This window comes from Hypanus sabinus (genome assembly GCF_030144855.1).
Source record: "Hypanus sabinus isolate sHypSab1 chromosome 5 unlocalized genomic scaffold, sHypSab1.hap1 SUPER_5_unloc_2, whole genome shotgun sequence".
NCBI classification, from domain to species: Eukaryota; Metazoa; Chordata; class Chondrichthyes; order Myliobatiformes; family Dasyatidae; genus Hypanus; species Hypanus sabinus.
Window position 1 is genome coordinate 115,568 of NW_026778918.1, and position 20,443 is coordinate 136,010.

Here is a 20,443-nt window from a genome sequence, read left to right on the forward strand (position 1 = left end):
TGCATTTTGTGTGTGATGACCCAATGGACCATTCCCCTACAATGGCAAGGTCAGAGTACATCGAGTGGTCCCACACTGCTGGCCTGTTTCTTTCCCTTTTCCCTCCCTAATCCCAATGAGCAAGTCCGCAGGTAACCAGAGATCGCAACAGCCTGTCGCAAGAGCAGTGTCACGTGTGTAGATCGCTCCAACAATAATCTCAGCAGTAAAAGCACTTTAGCACCCTCTCACCTCCTTCCTAATTCCCCACAGCAAACCCCACTCACCATACAGTGACCATCCCATCACAATTTAAATCCATTTGTTACCTCACGTCACTTTGTTTAATTGCATCAGAGATTGGTTCCAGTTTACAAATTCAGAGACATGGACGTACGAACCTGATTACAAATTCAGAGACATGGACGTACGTACCTGATTACAAATTCAGAGACGTAGACGTACGTACCTGATTACAAATTCAGAGACGTAGACGTACGAACCTGATTACAAATTCAGAGACGTAGACGTACGTACCTGATTACAAATTCAGAGACGTAGACGTACGAACCTGATTACAAATTCAGAGACGTAGACGTACGAACCTGATTACAAATTCAGAGACATGGACGTACGTACCTGATTACAAATTCAGAGACGTAGACGTACGTACCTGATTACAAATTCAGAGACGTAGACGTACGAACCTGATTACAAATTCAGAGACGTAGACGTACGTACCTGATTACAAATTCAGAGACGTAGACGTACGAACCTGATTACAAATTCAGAGACGTAGACGTACGAACCTGATTACAAATTATGAGACATAGACGTACGAACCTGATTACAAATTCAGAGACGTAGACGTACGAACCTGATTACAAATTATGAGACATAGACGTACGAACCTGATTACAAATTCAGAGATGTAGACGTACGTACCTGATTACAAATTCAGAGACGTAGACGTACGAACCTGATTACAAATTCAGAGACGTAGACGTACGAACCTGATTACAAATTCAGAGACGTAGACGTACGAACCTGATTACAAATTCAGAGACATGGACGTACGAACCTGAGTACAAATTCAGAGACGTAGACGTACGTACCCGAAGTGCTGTTGGAAACAGTGGCCTTTGCAGCAGGTCGCTCGGTCCCTTTGACTGTCACTGCCTGTCGAGCTGTGGAAAACACTCGGTGGTTTGTTACATTAGCCTGAAAAAACCTTCAACAGTACAACAAGCTGACAGTGCGTGATCAGGTCAGACTTGTATCTACTACTCATACCACGCCACGGGCCAACAGCTAACCACCCTCTCCCCGTCCATTCCACCCCCGAGGACTCATTGCTTTATACCCCTTCTTCCATAGCATAAAATAGCTGGTAATTAGCGAGACACTGTTTGGGTTACTTGGTCAGATCCAACAGCACCCACAGTCAGAATCAGATTTATGGCCAATTCACCAGTCTCCAAATCACATCCCAGTTTTTAGTGTCTCTCTGCTACATCACAGCATGAAGGCTAAACAAAACACAAGGGGAGTTCTGACAAAGGTTTATCTGGTTAAGAGAGGCATCGACAGAGTAGACAGGACAGTATCTTTCTCCCAGAGTTGAAATGTCTAATGCCACAGGGCATGCATTTAAGAAGTGAGGGTCAAGTATTTTTTCTGAAACACAGAGAACGATGGATGCCTAGAGTGCACTACCTGGGGTGGTGGAGTAGAAGCATTAGGGACATTTAGATAGTGACATGAATATGAGGGAACTGGATGGATAGGGACATTGTGTAAGTATAAAGGATAGTTTAGTTGGCCATTTGATTAGTAATTTAATTGGTTCAGCACAACGTTGTGAGCCGCAGGGCCTGTTCCTGTACTATGAAACAGTGGGTCAGAGTTAGGCTGCCTTTCAAAGGGAGCAGGGATCAAGAGAAATGTCAGAAGAGACAACTTGGCAGAGGATTTCAACCACTTAATCAGGAGCTGTTGATGAGAATGATAGGCAAAAGGGGGGGGGGGGGGTGGGAGGAAAGAGGGTGACTGGGCGATTGGAACACCAAACCAAAGCTGTAGAGTCTTACTAGTTACTAAAGTAGAGTGCTGGGTGAGAAGAAAATTAGTGAGCACCAACACTGAAGAGAAGAATGCAGATAAACAGGCACGGCACGGAGACGGACTGGGCACAGTCCTGTTCAAAGTGCAGATCAGCAGTGATGGAAGAAACCAAAGTTCAAATCCTGGTGCAGAATTCCCTGAAGGCCAACTTGCAAGTTAAGTAAGGAAGGCAAAGGCAATGTTAGCATTCATTTTGGAAGAACTGGAATGTAAAAGGAAGGATGCAATGTTGATGGTTCAGACCGCAGACTATATAAGCAGTTATGGGCCCCTTATCTCAGAGGAGATGTGCTGCCATTGGAGTGATCCAATGCAGGTTCCTGGAGAATTATCCCAGGAATGAAAGGGTTAACATTTGATGGCTCTGGGCCTGTTCTCACAGGAGGTTAGAAGAATGGGTCCCACTGAAACCTATTGAATATTGAACGGCTTAGATAAAGTGGACGTGGAGAGGTCCAGGACCAGACAGCACAGCCAATTCAGAACAGAGGTGAGTAATTTCTTCAACCAGAGGGTGGAGAATCTGTGGAATTCATTGCCACAGGGATCTGTAGAGGCCAAATCTTTGGGCATATTTAAAGCAAGGTTTATAGGTTCTTATTTAGCAAGAATGTCAAAGGTTACAGGGAGATGGCAGGAGAACAGTGCTGAGAGGGATAATAAATCAGCCATGATGGAATGGTGGAGCAGTCTTGAGGGGACAAAAGGCCTAATTCTACTTCTATGTTTATGCACCTGGAGTACTTCATGCAGTTCTGGTCTCCTTACTTGAGAGGATATATTGGCCTTGGAGGCGGTGCAGCGGAGGTTCACCAGGTTGATTCCAGGGATGGGGGGGTTAGACTCTGAGGAGAAATTGAGTCACCTGGGACTGTACTCGCTGGAAATCAGAAGAATGAAAGGAGATCTTATAAAAACATATAAAATTATGAAAGGGATAGATAAGATAGAGGCAGGAAAGTTGTTTCCACTGGGAGGTGCAAACTAGAGGACATAGCCTTAAGATTCAGAGGAGTAGATTTAGGAAGGAGATGAGGGGGAACTGCTTTTCCCAGAGAGTGGTGAATCTGTGGAATTCTCTGCCCAAAGAAGCAGTGGAGGCTACCTCAGTAAATATATTTAAGACAAAGTTGGATATATTTTTGCATCGTAGAGGAAGTAAAGGTTATGGGAAAAGGCAGGTAGGTGGAGGTGAGTCCATGGCCAGATCAGCCATGATCTTATTGAATGGTGGAGCAGGCTCAAAGGGTCAGATGGCCGACTCCTGCTCCTATTTCTTATGGTCTTATGTGCACGGTGTGGCTGAGGAAAATGCCACTGTCACACTGGAAGCAGCCTGGACGTTATGTCAGCCTCACTGACAAGAGTGAAGTTTAAAACAGGATTGTCTGGCACCCAGCCTCTTCTCAGCGAGGACTGACAGGCTGACAACACACATTAAAGGAGAAATGAGAGAAGGGAGAGGTCATATACCTCCATACTGACTCTTCACCCCCTTGCCAGCCATGCTTGATGCCACCTTGCTCCTGGAAGTGCTGAGGGAGACACTGCTGAAGGCAACTTTCTTCACAGCCCCAGCCCCGACTGGCTAAATAAGGGGGAGAGAGACAAAGAGAGAGAGTACCACATTACTATCAATGTCACACACACATCTTAACGGGCTTACTTAAAGCAAACAGAAGATTATGCTCAAATGTCCAGCAACCTTAACTTGGAGGAATAGTCCCAATGGTGGGGTAATTTCTCAGTTTTTACTATCAGGCATTGTCCACTAAATTAATATATCATGCAGTCTTTATTTAGTGCCTGCCTGCCTGCCCGCTGTTGTGGTAATCCAACCAACTCAAATCCTCGTCTTTTGACTCCAATCAAATGGTATGTAATGTATACAAAGATCTTTGCTGCTTGAGATTGAGAAATTGTTTCACAAAGCATTTGGTCCAATTTGGATAATCAAGAGCGAGAACTAGGCTTTAGAATCAGCAACGTTTAATGGAAAACTGCTCCAGCTTTAGCTCATGTTCATGGATGGTAAGGACACTGGAGAAGTGCTTCGAGGAACAGAGTGTACAACATCCACTGACGCATTATCTAACTCCAGAAGTCAGAGGATGACCAGAATGTAATGGCAATTGGCATGTCAAATTGTAATTACCTGGGGCATCTATTTAAGCATAAAGTGAACTTCATAAAAACGCAACGACTGGCTCACAGTTTTACTGCTATGCTGTTGGTATTTAACATAGAAAGCCTGCAGCACAATACAGGCCCTTCTACCCACAAAGCTGTGCCGAACATGTCCTTACCTCAGAAATTCCTCAGGTTACCCAGAGCCCTCTATTTTTCTAATCTCCATGTACCTATCCAGGAGACTCTTAAAAGACTCTATTGTATCCGCCTCCACCACCATTGCCGGCAGCCCATTCCACACACTCACCACTCTCTGAGTAAAGAACTTACCCCTGACATCTGCTCTGTACCTGCTTCCAAGCACATTAAAACTATGCTCTCTTGTGCTAACCATTTCAGCTGTGGGAAAAAGCCTCTGACTATCCACACGATCAATGCCTCTCATCATCTTACACACCTCTATCAGGTCACCTCTCATCCTCCGTCGCCCCAAGAAGAAAAGGCCAAGTTCACTCAATCTATTTTCATAAGTCATGCTCCCCAATCCAGGCAACATCCTTTTAAATCTCCTCTGCACCCTTTCTATGGTTTCCTGTAGTGAGGTTACCAGAACTGAGCACAGTACTCCAAGTGGGGTCTGACCAAGGTCCTGCAACAGTACCTCTCGGCTCCTAAATTCAATTCCACGATTGATGAAGGCCAATACACTATACGCCTTCTTAACCACAGAGTCAACCTGAGCAGCAGCTTTGAGTGTCCAATGGACTCGCACCCCAAGATCTCTCTGATCCTCCACACTGACAAGAGTCTTACCATCAATACTATATGCTGCCATCATAATTGACCTACCAATCTGGGTTGAACTCCATCTGCCACTTCTCAGCCTAGTTTTGCATCCTATCAGTGTCCCTCTGTAACCTATGTCAGCCCTCCATACTATGCACAACACCACCAACATTTGTGTCATCTGCATATTGACTAACCCATCCCTCCACTTCCTCATCCAGGTCATTTATAAAAATCACGAAGAGTAAGGGTCCCAAAACAGATCCCTGAGGCACACCACTGGTCACCGACCTCCATCTACAACCACTCTTTGCCTTCAGTGGGCAAGCCAAATCTGGATCAACAAAAACAGTGCCCCCTTGGATCCCATGCCTCCTTATTTACTCAATAAGCTTTGCATTGGGTACCTTGTCAGATGCCTTGCTGAAAAACAAAAACACTACATCCATTACTCTACCTTCATTAATGTGTTCAGTCACATCTTCAAAAAATTCAATCAGACCCATAAGGCATGATCTGCCTTTGACAAAACCATGCTGACTATTCCTAATCATATTATACCTCTCCAAATGTTCATATAAATCCTGTCTCTCAGGATCACTTCCAACAACTTACCAACTACTTAAGAAAGACTCACTGGTCTATAATTTCCTGGGCTATCTCTACACCCTTTCTTGAATAAGGGAACAACATCCACAACCTTCCAATCCTCTGGAAACTCTCCCGTCACCATTGATGATGCAAAGATCATTTGAGGTTCAATGAACCAGAAGTTCAGCAATCCCCTCCCTCGCCTCCCACAGCAGCCTTGGGTACATCTCATCTGGTCCCAGTGACTTATCCAACTTGATGCTTTCCAAAAACTCCAGCACATCCTCTTTCTGAATATCAACATGCTCAAGCTTTTCAATCCGCTATAAGTCATTACTACAATCGCCAAGATCCTTCTCCGTAATGAATACTGAAGCAAAGTACTCATTAAGTACCTCCGCTACCTCCTCTGACTCCATGTGCACATTTCTGCTATTGCACCTGATTGGTCCTATTCTCTCATGTCTTGTCCTTTTGCTCTTCATACTTGTAGAATGCCTTGGGGTTTTCCTTAATGCTGTCTACCAAGGCCTTCTCATGGCCCCTTCCTGCAAGCCTTATAATCTCTAGATCTCTAATATTACCTAGTGTTTTGAACCTTTTGTAAGCTTTTCTTTTCTTCTTGACTAGATTTACAACAGCCTTTGTACACCATGGTTCTTGTACCCTACCATCTTTCCCAGTCTCATTGGAACGTACCTGTGCAGAACACCTCACAAATATCCCCTAAACATTTGCCACATTACTGCCGTACATTTTCCCGAGAACATCTGTTCCCAATTTATGCTTCCAAGTTCCTGCCTGATATCTCATATTTCCCCCCTAATCCAATTTTATGCTTTCCCAACTTGTCTGTTCCTATCAATCTTCAATTCTATGGTCAAGGAGATAGAACTGTGATCACTATATCCAAAATGCTCTCCCACTGAGAGATCTGACACCTGACCAGGTTCATTTTCCAATACCAGATCAAATACAGCTTCTCCTCTTGTAGGCATATTGTGTCAAGAAACCTTTCTGAACACACCTAACAAACTCCACCCTATCTAAACCCCTTGCTCTAGGGAGATGCCAAGCAATATTTGGGAAATTAAAATCTCCCACCATGACAACCGTGTTATTATTACTCCTTTCCAGAATCTGTTTCCCTATCTGCTCCTCGATGTCCCTGTTACTATTGGGTGGTCTATAAAAAACACCCAGAAGACTTATTGACCCCTTCCTGTTCCTAACTTCCACCCACAGAGACTCTGTAGACAATCTCTCCATGACTTCCTCCTTTTCCTTTTTGTAATTTGTTTTTTATTGAAGTTCATCATCAAACATTTCCATAAGATCTATTTCAGATATTACACATATATATCATATAGAACCATAGAACACTACAGCACAGTACAGGCCCTTCAGCCCTCCATGTTGTGCTGACCCATATAATCATTAAAAAAACACTAAACCCACACTACCCCATAACCCTCCATTTTCTTTCATCCATGTGCCTGTCCAAGAGGCTCTTAAATACCCCTAATGTTTTAGCCTCCACCACCATCCCTGGCAAGTCATTCCAGGCAGTCACAACCCTCTGTGTAAAAAAAACTTACCCCTGATGTCCCTTAATTTTATACATATGCCCTCTGGTGTTTGCTATTGGTGCCTTGGGAAACAGGTACTGACTATCCACCCTATCTATGCCTCTGATAAACTTGTAGACCTCTATCAAGTCCTCTCTCATTCTTCTTCGCTCCAAAGATAAAAGTCCCAGCTCTGCTAACCTTGCTTCATACGACTTGTTCTCCAATCCAGGCAACATCCTGGTAAATCTCCTCTGCACCCTCTCCATAGCTTCCACATCCTTCCTATAATGAGGCGACCAGAATTAAACATAATACTTTGAGTGTGGTCTCACCAGAGATTTGTAGAGTTGCAACATGACCTCTCTACTCTTAAACTCAATCCCCCTGTCAATGAAGCCGAGCATCCCATAGGCCTTCTTAACTACCCTATCAACTTATGCAGAGACCTTGAGGGATGTATGGATTTGAACCCCCAAGGTCCTTTTGTTCATCCACACTCTTAACTAACTGACCATTATTCCTGTACTCAGTCTTCTGGTTTGTCCTACCAAAATGCATCACCTCACACTTACCAGGATTGAACTCCATCTGCCATTTTTCTGCCCAACTCTGCAGCCTGTCTATATCCTCTTGTAACCTTCGACAACCTACAGCTCCATCCACAACTCCTCCAATCTTCGTGTCATCCGCAAACTTACTCACCTATCCTTCCGCCTCTACATCCAGGTCATTTATAAAAATCACAAATAGCAGGGTGATGCACCATCAATAACTCTCGGAGACGGGAGGCAAACGATAGGCTTTAATTAGCAGCAAGAGACCACGACACAACATCCTGGAGACTGAGGGAGGAGCAGTGCCTCCAATCGCCTTCATACCGGGGTCTGTGGAAGGAGCCATAGGAGCAGTCAGCAGAGGGGCGTGTCCAGACAGGTATACGCAGTTTACCACACAAGGGTCCCAGGACAGATCCCTGTGGCACTCCACGAGTTACCAACCTCCAGGCAGAATACTTTCCTTCCACAACTACCCACTGCTTTCTTCCTTTAAGCCAATTTTTTTTTTATCTAAACAGCCAAGGTTCCACTTATCCCATGCCTCATGACTTTCCGGATGAGTCTCTCGTGAGGAACCTTGTCAAATGCATTGCTAAAGTCCATGTAGACCACATCCACTGCCCTACCCTCACTTCACCATTTCGTCTGATTTTATCCCTTTCCATAGCTATGCTGAAGCTAAGGGGGTTGTGATCACTCTCACCAAATTGCTCCCCCACCAAGAGGTCTGTCACCTGACCAGGTTCATTACCCAGAACTAGATCCAGTATAGCCTCTCCTCTCGTTGACCGGTCCACATACTGTGTCAGGAATTCTTCTTGAACACACCTGACAAATTCAGCCCCATCTATCCCCCTTGCACTCAGGAGGTGCCAGTCAATATGAGGGAAGTTGAAATCACCCATAACTACTACCCTGTATTTCCTGCTCCATTCTAAAATCTGCCTGCTTATCTGCTCCTCGGTGTCCCGAGGGGTATTTGGGGGCCTATAGACTACTCCCAGCACAGTAATTGATCCCTTCCTATTTCTGACTTCCACCCAGACTGACTCCATGGACACTCCTTCTGTAACGTCCTCCCTTTCTATAGCCGGGATACTATCCCTGACCAGAAATGCCACTGCCCCCCCCCCCCCACTTTTCTACCTCCCATCCTATTCCTTTTAAAACACCTGAACCCTGGGACCTGTATCATCCAGTCCTGTCCTTCCTCCAACTAAGTTTCAGTAACGGCCACAACATCGTAGATCTACATAGTAATCCATGCTCTAAGTTCATCTTCCTTGTTCCTAACTCCTAGCATTGAAATAAACACATTTCAACCCTTTAACTGGCTACAATTATGTTCTGTCCCCTGCCTGTCCTTCCTCATCAACTCAGAACTCTCAGCATCTTGCCCTTGTCCTTCTACCTTACTCCCTGCACTCACATTCTGATTCCCACCCCCCTGCCCAACAGCTCTATCAAACCTGCCCGCCAGGATATTGGTCCCCCTGGGATTCAAGTGCAACCCGTCCTTTTTGTACAGGTCACACCTGCCCCAAAAAAAGGTTCCAGTGATCCAGAAATCTGAATTCATGTATTCATTCATATTTGCCACAAATCTCCAAATATTTATCTGAGATATACACTTACAGAAAAGAGAGGAAAGAAAGAACAAGCAAAAGGAGAAAACTATGTACAAGTAACCGTATAACAATCACAGCACAGAAACAGGCCATCTCGGCCCTCCTAGTCCATGCCGAACTCTTAATCTCACCTAGTCCCACCTACCCGCACTCAGCCCATAACCCTCCACTCCTTTCCTGTCCATATACCTATCCAATTGTACCTTAAATGACACAACTGAACTGGCCTCTACTACTTCTACAGGAAGCTCATTCCATACAGCTATCACTCTCTGAGTAAAGAAATACCCCCTCATGTTTCCCTTAAACTTTTGCCCCCTAACTCTCAAATCATGTCCTCTCATTTGAATCTCCCCTACTCTCAATTGAAACAGCCTATTCACATCAACTCTATCTATCCCTCTCAAAATTTTGAATACCTTGATCAAATCCCCCCTCAACCTTCTACGCTCCAATGAATAGAGACCTAACTTGTTCAACCTTTCTCTGTTACTTAAGTGCTGAAACCCAGGTAACATCCGAGTAAATCATCTCTGCACTCTCTCTAATTTATTGATATCTTTCCTATAATTCGGTGACCAGAACTGTACACAATATTCCAAATTTGGCCTTACCAATGCCTTGTACAATTTTAACATTACATCCCAACTTCTATACTCGATGCTCTGATTTATAAAGGCCAGCGTTCCAAAAACCTTCTTCACCACCCTACCTACATGAGACTCCACCTTCAGGGAACTATGCACTGTTATTCCTAGATCTCTCTGTTCCACTGCATTCCTCAATGCCCTACCATTTACCCTGTATGTTCTATTTGGATTATTCCTGCCAAAATGTAGAACCTCACACTTCTCAGCATTAAACTCCATCTGCCAACGTTCAGCCCATTCTTCTAACCGGCATAAATCTCCCTGCAAGCTTTGAAAATCCATCTCATTATCCACAACACCTCCTACCTTAGTATCATCGGCATACTTACTAATCCAATTTACCACCCCATCATCCAGATCATTTATGTATATTACAAACAACATTGGGCCCAAAACAGATCCCTGAGGCACCCCGCTAGTCACCGGCCTCCATCCCGATAAACAATTATCCACCACTACTCTCTGGCATCTCCCATCTAGCCACTGTTGAATCCATTTTATTACTCCAGCATTAATACCTAATGACTGAACCTTCTTAACTAACCTTCCATGTGGAACTTTGTCAAAGGCTTTGCTGAAGTCCATATAGACTACATCCACTGCCTTACCCTCGTCAACATTCCTCGTAACTTCTTCAAAAAATTCAATAAGGTTTGTCAAACATGACCTTCCACTCACAAATCCATGCTGGCTACTCCTAATCAGATCCTGTCTATCCAGATAATTATTAATACTATCTCTAAGAATACTTTCCATTAATTTACCCACCACTGATGTCAAACTGACAGGTCTATAATTGCTCGGCTTACTTCTAGAACCCTTTTTAAACAATGGAACCACATGAGCAATACGCCAATCCTTCCGGCACAATCCCCGTTTCTAATGACATCTGAAAGATCTCCGTCAGAGCTCCTGCTATCTCCACACAAACTTCCCTCAAGGTCCTGGGGAATATCCTGTCAGGACCCGGAGATTTATCCACTTTTAAATTTCTTAAAAGCGCCAGTACTTCCACCTCTTTAATTGTCATAGGTTCCATAACTTCCTTACTTGTTTCCCACACCTTATACAATTCAATATCCTTCTCCTTAGTGAATACCGAAGAGAAGAAATCGTTCAAAATCTCTCCCACCTCCCTCGGCTCCACACATAGCTGACCACCCTGATTCTCTAAGGGACCAGTTTTATCCCTCACTATCCTCTTGCTTTTAATATAACTGTAGAAACCTTTTGGATTTACTTTCACCTTATTTACCAAATCAACCTCGTATCTTCTTTTAGCTTTTCTAATCTCTTTCTTAAAATTCCTTTTACATTCTTTATATTCCTCAAGCAATTCCTTTACTCCATGCTGCCTATATCTATTGCAGACATCCCTCTTTTTCCGAACCAAGTTTCTAATATCCCTTGAAAACCATGGTGCTTTCAAACCTTTAACCTTTCCTTTCAACCTAACAGGAACATAAAGATTCTGTACCCTCATAATTTCACCCTTAAGTGACCTCCATTTCTCTATTACATCATTCCCATAAAACAACTTGACCCAATCCACTCTCTCTAAATCCCTTCACATCTCCTCAAGGTTAGCCTTTCTCCAATCAAAAAACTCAACTCTAGGTCCAGTCCTGTCCTTCTCCATAATTATATTGAAGCTAATGCTATTGTGATCACTGGACCCGAAGTGCTCCCCAACACATACATCTGTCAGCTGACCTATCGCTTTCCCTAACAGGAGATCCAACGCTGCCTCATCTCTAGTCAGTACCTCTATGTATTGTTGCAAAAAACTATCCTGCACACATTTCACAAACTCTAAACCATCCAGCCCTTTTACAGAATGAGCTTCCCAGTCTACGTGTGGAAAATTAAAATCTCCCACAATCACCACCTTGTGTTTACTACACTATCTCCTTACACATTTGCTCTTCCAACTCACGCTCCCCATTAGGTGGCCTATAAAACACTCCTATCAGTGTTACTGCACCTTTCCCATTCCTCAATTCCACCCAAGTGGCCTCCCTAGAGGAGCTCTCTAATCTATCCTTCCAAAGCACCGCCATAAGATTTTCTCGGACAAGCAATGCAACACCTCCTCCTCTGGCCCCTCCTACTCTATCACACCTGAAGCAACTAAATCCAGGAATATTTAGTTGCCAATCACACCCTTCCTGCAACCATGTTTCACTAATAGCTACAACATCATAATTCCAGGTATCAATCCACGCTTTAAGCTCATCCACCTTTCTTACAATGCTCCTAGCATTAAAATAGATACATTTAAGATACGCTCCACCTCTTCCTCTCTTTTCATCCCTAACAATGCATTCAAATTTATTATCCTTTTCTTTCTTCTCCCCTACATCTTCGGGCTGAGCACATCCCTTCTCCATCACCTGCCTTTCCTCCCTCACACACTGTCTATTTACTTGCTCTACTGATGAACTAACCTCCTCTCCCATAGTTTCCTCAAATTGATTCCCGCCCCCCCCCCCCCCATCTTACTAGTTTAAATTCTGCCCTGTAGCCCTAGCAAACCTCCCCGCTAGGATATTGGTCCCCCCAGGATTCAAGTGTAACCCGTCCTTCTTGAACAGGTCACGCCTGCCCCAGACGAAGTCCCAATGATCCAGAAACTTGAACCCCTGCCCCCTGCTCCAATCCCTCAGCCACGCATTCATCCTCCACCTAATTCCATTCCTACTCTCACTGTCGTGTGGCACAGGCAGTAATCCCGAGATTACTACCTTTGCGGCCCTTCTTCTTAACTGCCTTCCTAACTCCCTGTACTCTCGTTTCAGGACCTCTTCCCCTTTCCTACTTATGTCATTGGTACCTACATGTACCACAACCTCTGGCTCCTCACCCTCCCACTTCAGGATATCTTCGACGCGATCAGAAACGTCCCAAACCCTGGCACCAGGGAGGCAAACTACCATCCGGGACCCCCGATCACCTCCACAGAAACGCCTGTCTGAGCCCCTGACTATCGAGTCCCCTATTACTATGGTCCTCTTTCTTCTATCCCTACCCTTCTGAGCTACAGGGCCGTCCTCTGTGCCGGAGGTCCGGCTACTGTCACTTCCTCCAGGTAGGCTGTCCCCCTCAACAGTACTCAAACATGAGTACTTATTGTCAAGGGGTACAGCCACTGGGGTACTCTCTAGTACCTGCCTCTTCCCCTTCCTGACCATGACCCACCTATCTGCCTCCCGTGGCCCTGGAGTGACCACCTGCCTGTAACTCCTCTCTATCACCTCCTCACTCTCCCTGACCAGGCGAAGGTCATCGAGCTGCAGCTCCAGTTCCCTAACTCGGTCCCTCAGGAGCTGCAGTTCGGCGCACCTGGCGCAGATGTGGACGTCCGGGAGGCTCGGAGACTCCAAGATCTCCCACATCCGACACCGAAAACAACAAGCTGCCCTCACACTCATACTTCCCGAATAACTGAAAATACAAGAACTAAAAGATAAGCCTACTGTGCCCTCTTCCGCCTAAGCCCTCTGAGCCCAAGCCCTACACTCTGCTCCCGGCTCACTCCGCTGCCCGCAAACGAAGCTGCCCGCTTCTTAAGGCTGCATTCTTTATATATCTTCCCTCCTTCCCAGGCCTCCTTCACGCGCCTGCGCAGTCCCGCCTCTCAGAACTCCGATCTGAGAAGCAATTGGACAATTTGAAAATGGCCGCCGCCGCACTTCCTCTCAAAGCCTCGCTGTCTTCTTCCAAAAGAGAACTACCTCACTCTTTCTCTCCTTTTTATATCTTCCCTCCTTCATGCGCCTGCGCAGTCCCGCCTCTCAGAACTCCGATCTGAGAAGAAATTTGAAAATGGCCGCTGCCACACTTCCTCTCAAAGTAGAAAGTGATCTTTTTTTAAAACAACATATTCATTGATTTGAGGATAAAATCAGGCATATGAGGTGTTATGTAGATAAACCATTTTTCCCAGTATGAATCAAATTGTTCCAACTTATGATGAACAAATGTGTTCTCCATTTTGTAAATGTCCATTGTAATTTCCATCCATGCACCTAAAGTTGGGCTCTCCTGTGATAACCATTTCCTAGTAAGAGTCTTTTTACCAGCCACCAGCAGTATATTCATTAAATATTTATCTCTTTAAAACCATTCTTGAGGTATACACCCAAAGTACATGGTCTTACTTTCTAAGGGTATTTCACATTTAGAGCTGTGTTGTAGGGCATTGTGTATCCCACTCCAATAGTCTTTGATAATGGCGCATTCCCAGAAAATATGATAATGGTTTGCATTTTGATTTCCACAATTTCTCCAGCAAACAGGGAGGTTACTATTACAATGGGATTTCTGAGAGGGTCTAATGAAATATCTTGTTTTTCCATCCAAACTCCCTGCATTTCTGTGAACTGGTATACTTGCATTGATATCTCCATATTGTCCATTCTTCCTCAGATAACTATCCCTCCTTCCTTCTCCCATTTTGTTTTAATGTATGAAGTCAAAAGTGTTTTAAAATTTGACAAACCCTTATACATGCTTGAAATGATTCTACTATCGTTATCTGAATTATATGCTTTTCTAAATAACTCTATCAAACATTACTTGCATTGGTTACATTTTTAACCGTCCTACTAACATATTGTCGCATCTGTAAATACTCATAAGTCTTGTTTTTCTAATGTGTTTCTCTTTAAGCATTTCAAAACTGAACAGTGTTCATTCTTTCATTATGTTGCAAAGAACTGTTATTCCTTTAGCTGTCCGGTCCTTAAATCTAGCATCCAATTTATTTGGTGTAAAATCTGAGTCATCTGCACACCATTTAAGAACTGCAATATTTCCCTCTAGATTATATTCTTTTATAATAGTTTCCAATATTTGGGTTATCAATAGAATTTATGTAACTTTGTAGGTTATCATCAGCCAAAATTGCCTGTATGGGGGATGGGTAGTACCCGCTCCTCAATGTTTTTCCATTGAGCGTCATATGATGGGTTGCACCAACGTATCACAGCTCTCAACTGTGCTGCAAAATAATAATCTCTAAGAGAATATAGGACCCATCCCCCCCTTTTCCTTTGCTAACTGCGAAGTTTTGAGAGAAACTCCAGGACTTTTACCCTGCTATGTATATCTTGATAACATTTTGTTCCGTTCATTGAATCGATTTCGATTAATCTCTATTGGTCGGGTCTGAAAGAGATATAACAGTCTGGGCAGTATATTCATTTTAATAGACTCAATCCTTGAACTGAGACTGAAAAAAGGGAATTAAGTTCCATCTTGTTATATCTCCCTTAATTTTGTTTATATATAGGCTGATAATTGCATTCTGATAATTTTGCCAAATCTTTTGGTATAATGATGCCCAAATATTTGAAAGACACTGTTTGCCATGCCCAGGGATATCTATTTTCAATTTCTCTTGGTGGGCTATAGTTATATGAGAGTAATTGGGTTTTATCTATGTTGATCTTGTTTCCTGATATTTGACCATATTGTTCAAAGGATTGCATCAATTTAAGTAAAAAGTATGTTGGTTGCCCTAGATAGATGAAAACATTATACGCGTAACAGGCCAATTTATGCTCTGTCCCTTTAATAGTAATTCCCCTAATATCTTCATTTTGTCTGATGTATTGAGCTAATGGTTCCAGATATAATGTGAAGAGTAGCAGTGACCATGCACAGCCCTGTCTCATGCCCCTTTCTAGGGTAAAACTATTTGATAAATATCCATAGCAGTAGGATTGTGATATAGTGCGTGTATGCTTTTAATAATTGTGTCATGTAAACCAAATGTAAAGCTCTGTAAAGAAATTTCCAATTAACCGAATCAAATACATTTTCAGTGTCCACGCTTATCACTATCGCTTCAATTTTTTTTGGTAGATGATCCATAATGTGAAGTGTCCTTTGTACAGTGTCTTGTGTTTGGCATTGTCGTATAAAACCTGTCTGATCATTATGTATCAGTGTGGATAGGAACTCTTCTAATCATTTGACCATGATGGAAGTAAATAATCTATAATCCACATTAAGAATGGATACTGGTTTAAGTGACCTACATTCCATTTTATCCTTGCCTTCTTTTGGTATAGCTGAGATTATCGCCTCCTTCCAGCTGGGTGACATTTGCGCGTTTTTTAGAGCCCAGTTCAGTGTGGGGCGTAAAACAGGAATTGACTCATTTTTAAATCCTTTATACCACTCTGCCATATATCCATCTGATCCTGGTGACTTGCTTAATTTCAGCCTACTAATTGCAGCTTTTAGTTCAACTTCAGTTATGTCAGCAGTCGTCCTTCTATTTAGTTCTCCGCTTAAAGTGGGTAACTCTAGAGAATTCAGGAAGGTGTCAATTTGGGTTATGCTTCCCCCTGGAACTTTGGAATATAGAGTTTTGTAAAACACTTCAAAAGCTTTTTGAATTTCTTTTAGCTTATTTTTTTTTTATCACTTTTGTTCTTGGATCCCTAATTCTATGAATTGCATTTTCTGCTATTTTTTTTTCAGTTTCCATGTCAGTATTTTCATAGATTTAGATCCACTTTCGTAGTGTCTCTGTTTCAAAAACAGTAGATTTTTCCTGATTTCTTGTGTAACCGAACTATTAATTTCATTCCTAATTTTTTAAATTTCCTCTAATGTATCCCATGTCAAACTTGATGTGTTTTTTTCTAGTTCCTTTAGCTTATTTTGTAATTCTTCAAATGTTTTATTCCTTTTTTTTGTTGTATGAAGATATTGCTATAATTTTCCCTCTTAAGAGAGCCTTCAGAGTATCCCATAAAATGGGAGGTGAAACCCCTCCATTATCATTGAATTCTAAGTAAAGACCAATTTTTTTAAAATTTGTTCCTTAAAATAGAAATCATTGAGTAGACTTGAATTTAGTTACCAAATAGTATACTTTGGTTGTAGGTCAAAATCAACAGATAAATATACAGGTGCATAGTCACTTACATCTATTGTCCCAATTCCACAGGTGTTTATTTTGTCTTTGTCTTTTCCAGATGTTATGAAATAGTCTATTCTTGTATATACAGAATAGGGGGCAGAATAATGAGTGTAATCCTTTCTGTTGGGGAAAAGGACCCTCCATATATCAATTAGACCAACATCCTCAAAAAGTGTATTAACTTTCTTATGTAAGGACTTTGTTTCAAAGGTTTTTCTATCGGAAGAGTCTAACTTTGGTTGTAATTGTAAATATAAGTCTCCCCCACATATCAAGAGATCTTCTGTTTCTGTTACCATAATATCAGTAATTTTCTGAAAGAAATCAATATCACTCCCCAGGGGTGCATATATATTCAATAGAGTAACTGAATTGCCATTTATATTCCCTCTTACCAGACTATATCTGCCCTCTTTATCTCCCATTTCGAATACTTTTTCAAAATTTAGCTTGCTTGAGATGAGAATAGCAACTCCTCTCCTATGTCCTGATTTATATCAGGAGAAAAACAAATTAGTGAAGCCCATTCTCTTTAGTCTTCCATGCTCATTATCACTTGTGAGTTTCCTGTAAATATACTGCATGGGCTTGTTCTTTCTTCATTTTTGATAGAATATTACTGCATTTGGATTTAACAGTCCATTGACATTAAAAGAAATGAATTTTACTTTGTCCTTAGCCACCTGTCAGTATCTCATTGAAATTAGCAGAATAAAACTTAATTGATCTACTCCCTGAACAAATAAGAACCAAGAAATGCGAATAAAAAGAAAGGTAACAAAGGTGTGATTCCAAGGCTGAGGTCTCTAGTACATGACCCTGGGTTGAGCTAGAGGAAATGTCTGGCTGTGGGGGATAGCCTCTCCTACCTGAGTTGAGGGACCCCACTGCGGTACCCATAAAAGTAAGTGAAAAAATCTATGTCCATTACACAGAAAAGATTTCCCTGTGCATTCCTCCCATGTATACATTCTCATTTAAGTGAGGATAAAGGAGTGAATGAATGAATAAAAAATAAAATAATCGAGTAATATAAAATCCACAAAGTAATATGTATTTCTTGAGATAAGTATAGCACCGTTTATTTTTGCTTCTGTTTAGCTTATCAACACTTTAATCAGACCATATGGCTCTTCTGGAGGGGGAGAGGGTTGTTTTTGGAAAACTCACAGTCTCTTCCTGATATTCTACTCTCACTTGCTTTCTCGATTCTCTCACTATTTCCCAACCAGAGCAGGATAGCTGCTCAGCCAGGTTTCCCCTCGGTTTGATCACGCTAAGGGGCAACCCTCTCTCCTTCATGCCTGCAGTCGCCTGTTCCACTGTTTGATGCAGCCGCATCCCGTCTTCATAAAACACTCGCAGTTTAGCAGGGTACGGAGTCCAGAAGCTAATCTTCCTTTGCCTTAATACTCGCTTCGCTTCAGAATATTGCTTACGTTTCTGCAGGATCACTGGGGGGGTAATCTTGATCAAAATATATCAATTTCCTGTTCAAAAATACCTTCTTCCTTCCCCAGGCCTCGCACAGAATCTCTGCTGTGGTTTTGTCCTGAAGGAATTGACCGTGGCTTACCTTCCGTCTCCAGAAGGCCTCGGGACGAGCGTGCGGTGTGCTCTCTCAGTGTCAAGTGCCATGGTCGGGGGAAGCTCCAGTGTGTCCCATAGCAAGTTTTCTACTAACTCCGCCATAGACAACCCCTCTGCTCCTTCGGGAACATTATATATCCTGATATTCTCCCGTCGTGACCTTCATTCTTGGTCAAGTAATTTATTTTCTTGTTGATTTAACACTTTTATCATCTCACTTAGCATCCATTCTTGATCTTCCATCTTTTCAATGTCTGACTCTGCCATTGCTATTTTTTGATTAATGTTGGTGAGCTCTGACTTGCTATCATTTAGTTGCTGTTTTATGTCTTTCTGGAATTCCCATATTTTTATTACATTTGCCGTTTTGTCTGACGTTAGCCTGGCCACCACGGGCACGTGTAGGAGAGCTGCTCATTGCACCCCTCTCGTCCACAGGCTCCGCAGTGAGGCGTTTTTTAAATCTCCATTCCTTTTCCCCATTCTAGGCCCCCTTACCAGTTCAGATATTTACAAGAAATCTTGTATTTGGCAGATTAATGGGGTAAAATAAACGTTTTTACAGAGGAGCTGTCATTTCAGGCTGCCATTCTGGATGTTGACATCACTGGACGACTTCCTCCTTTTCTGCAGCCGTGACACTATTTCTGATCAACAGTACCACACCCCCACCTCTTTTACTTCCCTCCCTGTCGTTTCTGAAACATCTGAAGTCTGCCTCTCAAAGTAACCATTCCTGCCCGAGCCATCCAAGTCTCTGTAATCACCATAACATCATAGCTCCAAGTACTGATCCACGCTCTAAGCTCATCTGCTTTGCTCATAATACTCCTTGCATTAGACACAGCTTAAACCATCGGTCTGAGTGCGTCTCTTCTCTATCACCTGCCTATCCTCCCTCTCGCATTGTCTCCAAGCTTTCTCTGTTTGTGAGCCCACCTCCTCTTCCCCAGTCTCTTCAGTTCGGTTCCCACCCTCAGCAATTCTAGTTTCTCTCCCCAGGATATTGCAAACCTCCCCGCCAGGATATTGGTCCCCCGGGATTCAACTGCAACCTGTCTTTTTTTTTTATATATATACACAGGTCGCTCCTGCCCCAAAAGATGTCCCAATGATCCAGAAATCTGAATCCCTGCCCCCTGCTCCAATCCCTCAGCCACACATTTATCCTCCACATCATCCTCTCACTGTCACGTGGCACAGGCAGTAATCCTGAGATTACTACCTTTGCAGTCTTGCTTCCCAACTTCCTTCCTATCTCCCTGTAGTCTGTTTTTAGGACCTCTTCCCTTTTCCTACCTATGTCATTGGTACCAATATGTGCCACTACCTCTGGCTGTTCTCCTCCCCACCTCAGGATCTCGTGTACGTGATCTGAAACATCCCGGACCCCGGCACCTGTGAGGCAAACTACCATCCGAGTTTCTTTCCTGCATCCACAGAATTGCCTGTCTGAGCCCCTAACTATAGAGTCCCCTATCACCCTTCTGAGCCACTGGGCCAGACTCATTTAGCAATTCTGTAAGAGCAGTCTGCTCTGCTTTTATATACTCAAAAACTTCTATAGTTGTACCGTGGAGAGCATTCTGACAGGCTGCCTCATATATGGAAGGGCTACTGCACAGGACCAAAAGAAGCTACAGAAGGTTGTAAATCTAGTCAGTTCCATCTTGGGTACTAGCCTACAAAGTACCCAGGATATCTTTAGGGAGCGGTGTCTCAGAAAGGCAGTGTCCATTATTAAAGACCTCCAGCACACAGGGCATGCCCTTTTCTCACTGTTACCATCAGGTTTTAGGTACAGAAACCTGATGGCAAACACTCAGCGATTCAGGAACAGCTTCTTTCCCTCTGCCATCTGATTCCTAAATGGACATTAATCTTTGGACATTACCTCACT

General features: G+C 43.1%; 1 protein-coding gene across 1 annotated transcript in view; it reads right to left on the reverse strand.

The window, feature by feature from the left end:
• Positions 1 to 20,443, reverse strand: part of LOC132385442 (carboxy-terminal kinesin 2-like) — a 125,963-nt gene that overhangs the window by 82,999 nt on the left and 22,521 nt on the right. Inside the window, exons 5-6 of the mRNA XM_059957519.1 lie at positions 3,577 to 3,691; positions 1,095 to 1,166 (exon numbers count right to left, since the gene is read on the reverse strand). Coding sequence (XP_059813502.1) covers positions 1,095 to 1,166; positions 3,577 to 3,691 — 187 coding nt within the window. The remainder of the gene's footprint in view (positions 1 to 1,094; positions 1,167 to 3,576; positions 3,692 to 20,443) is intronic.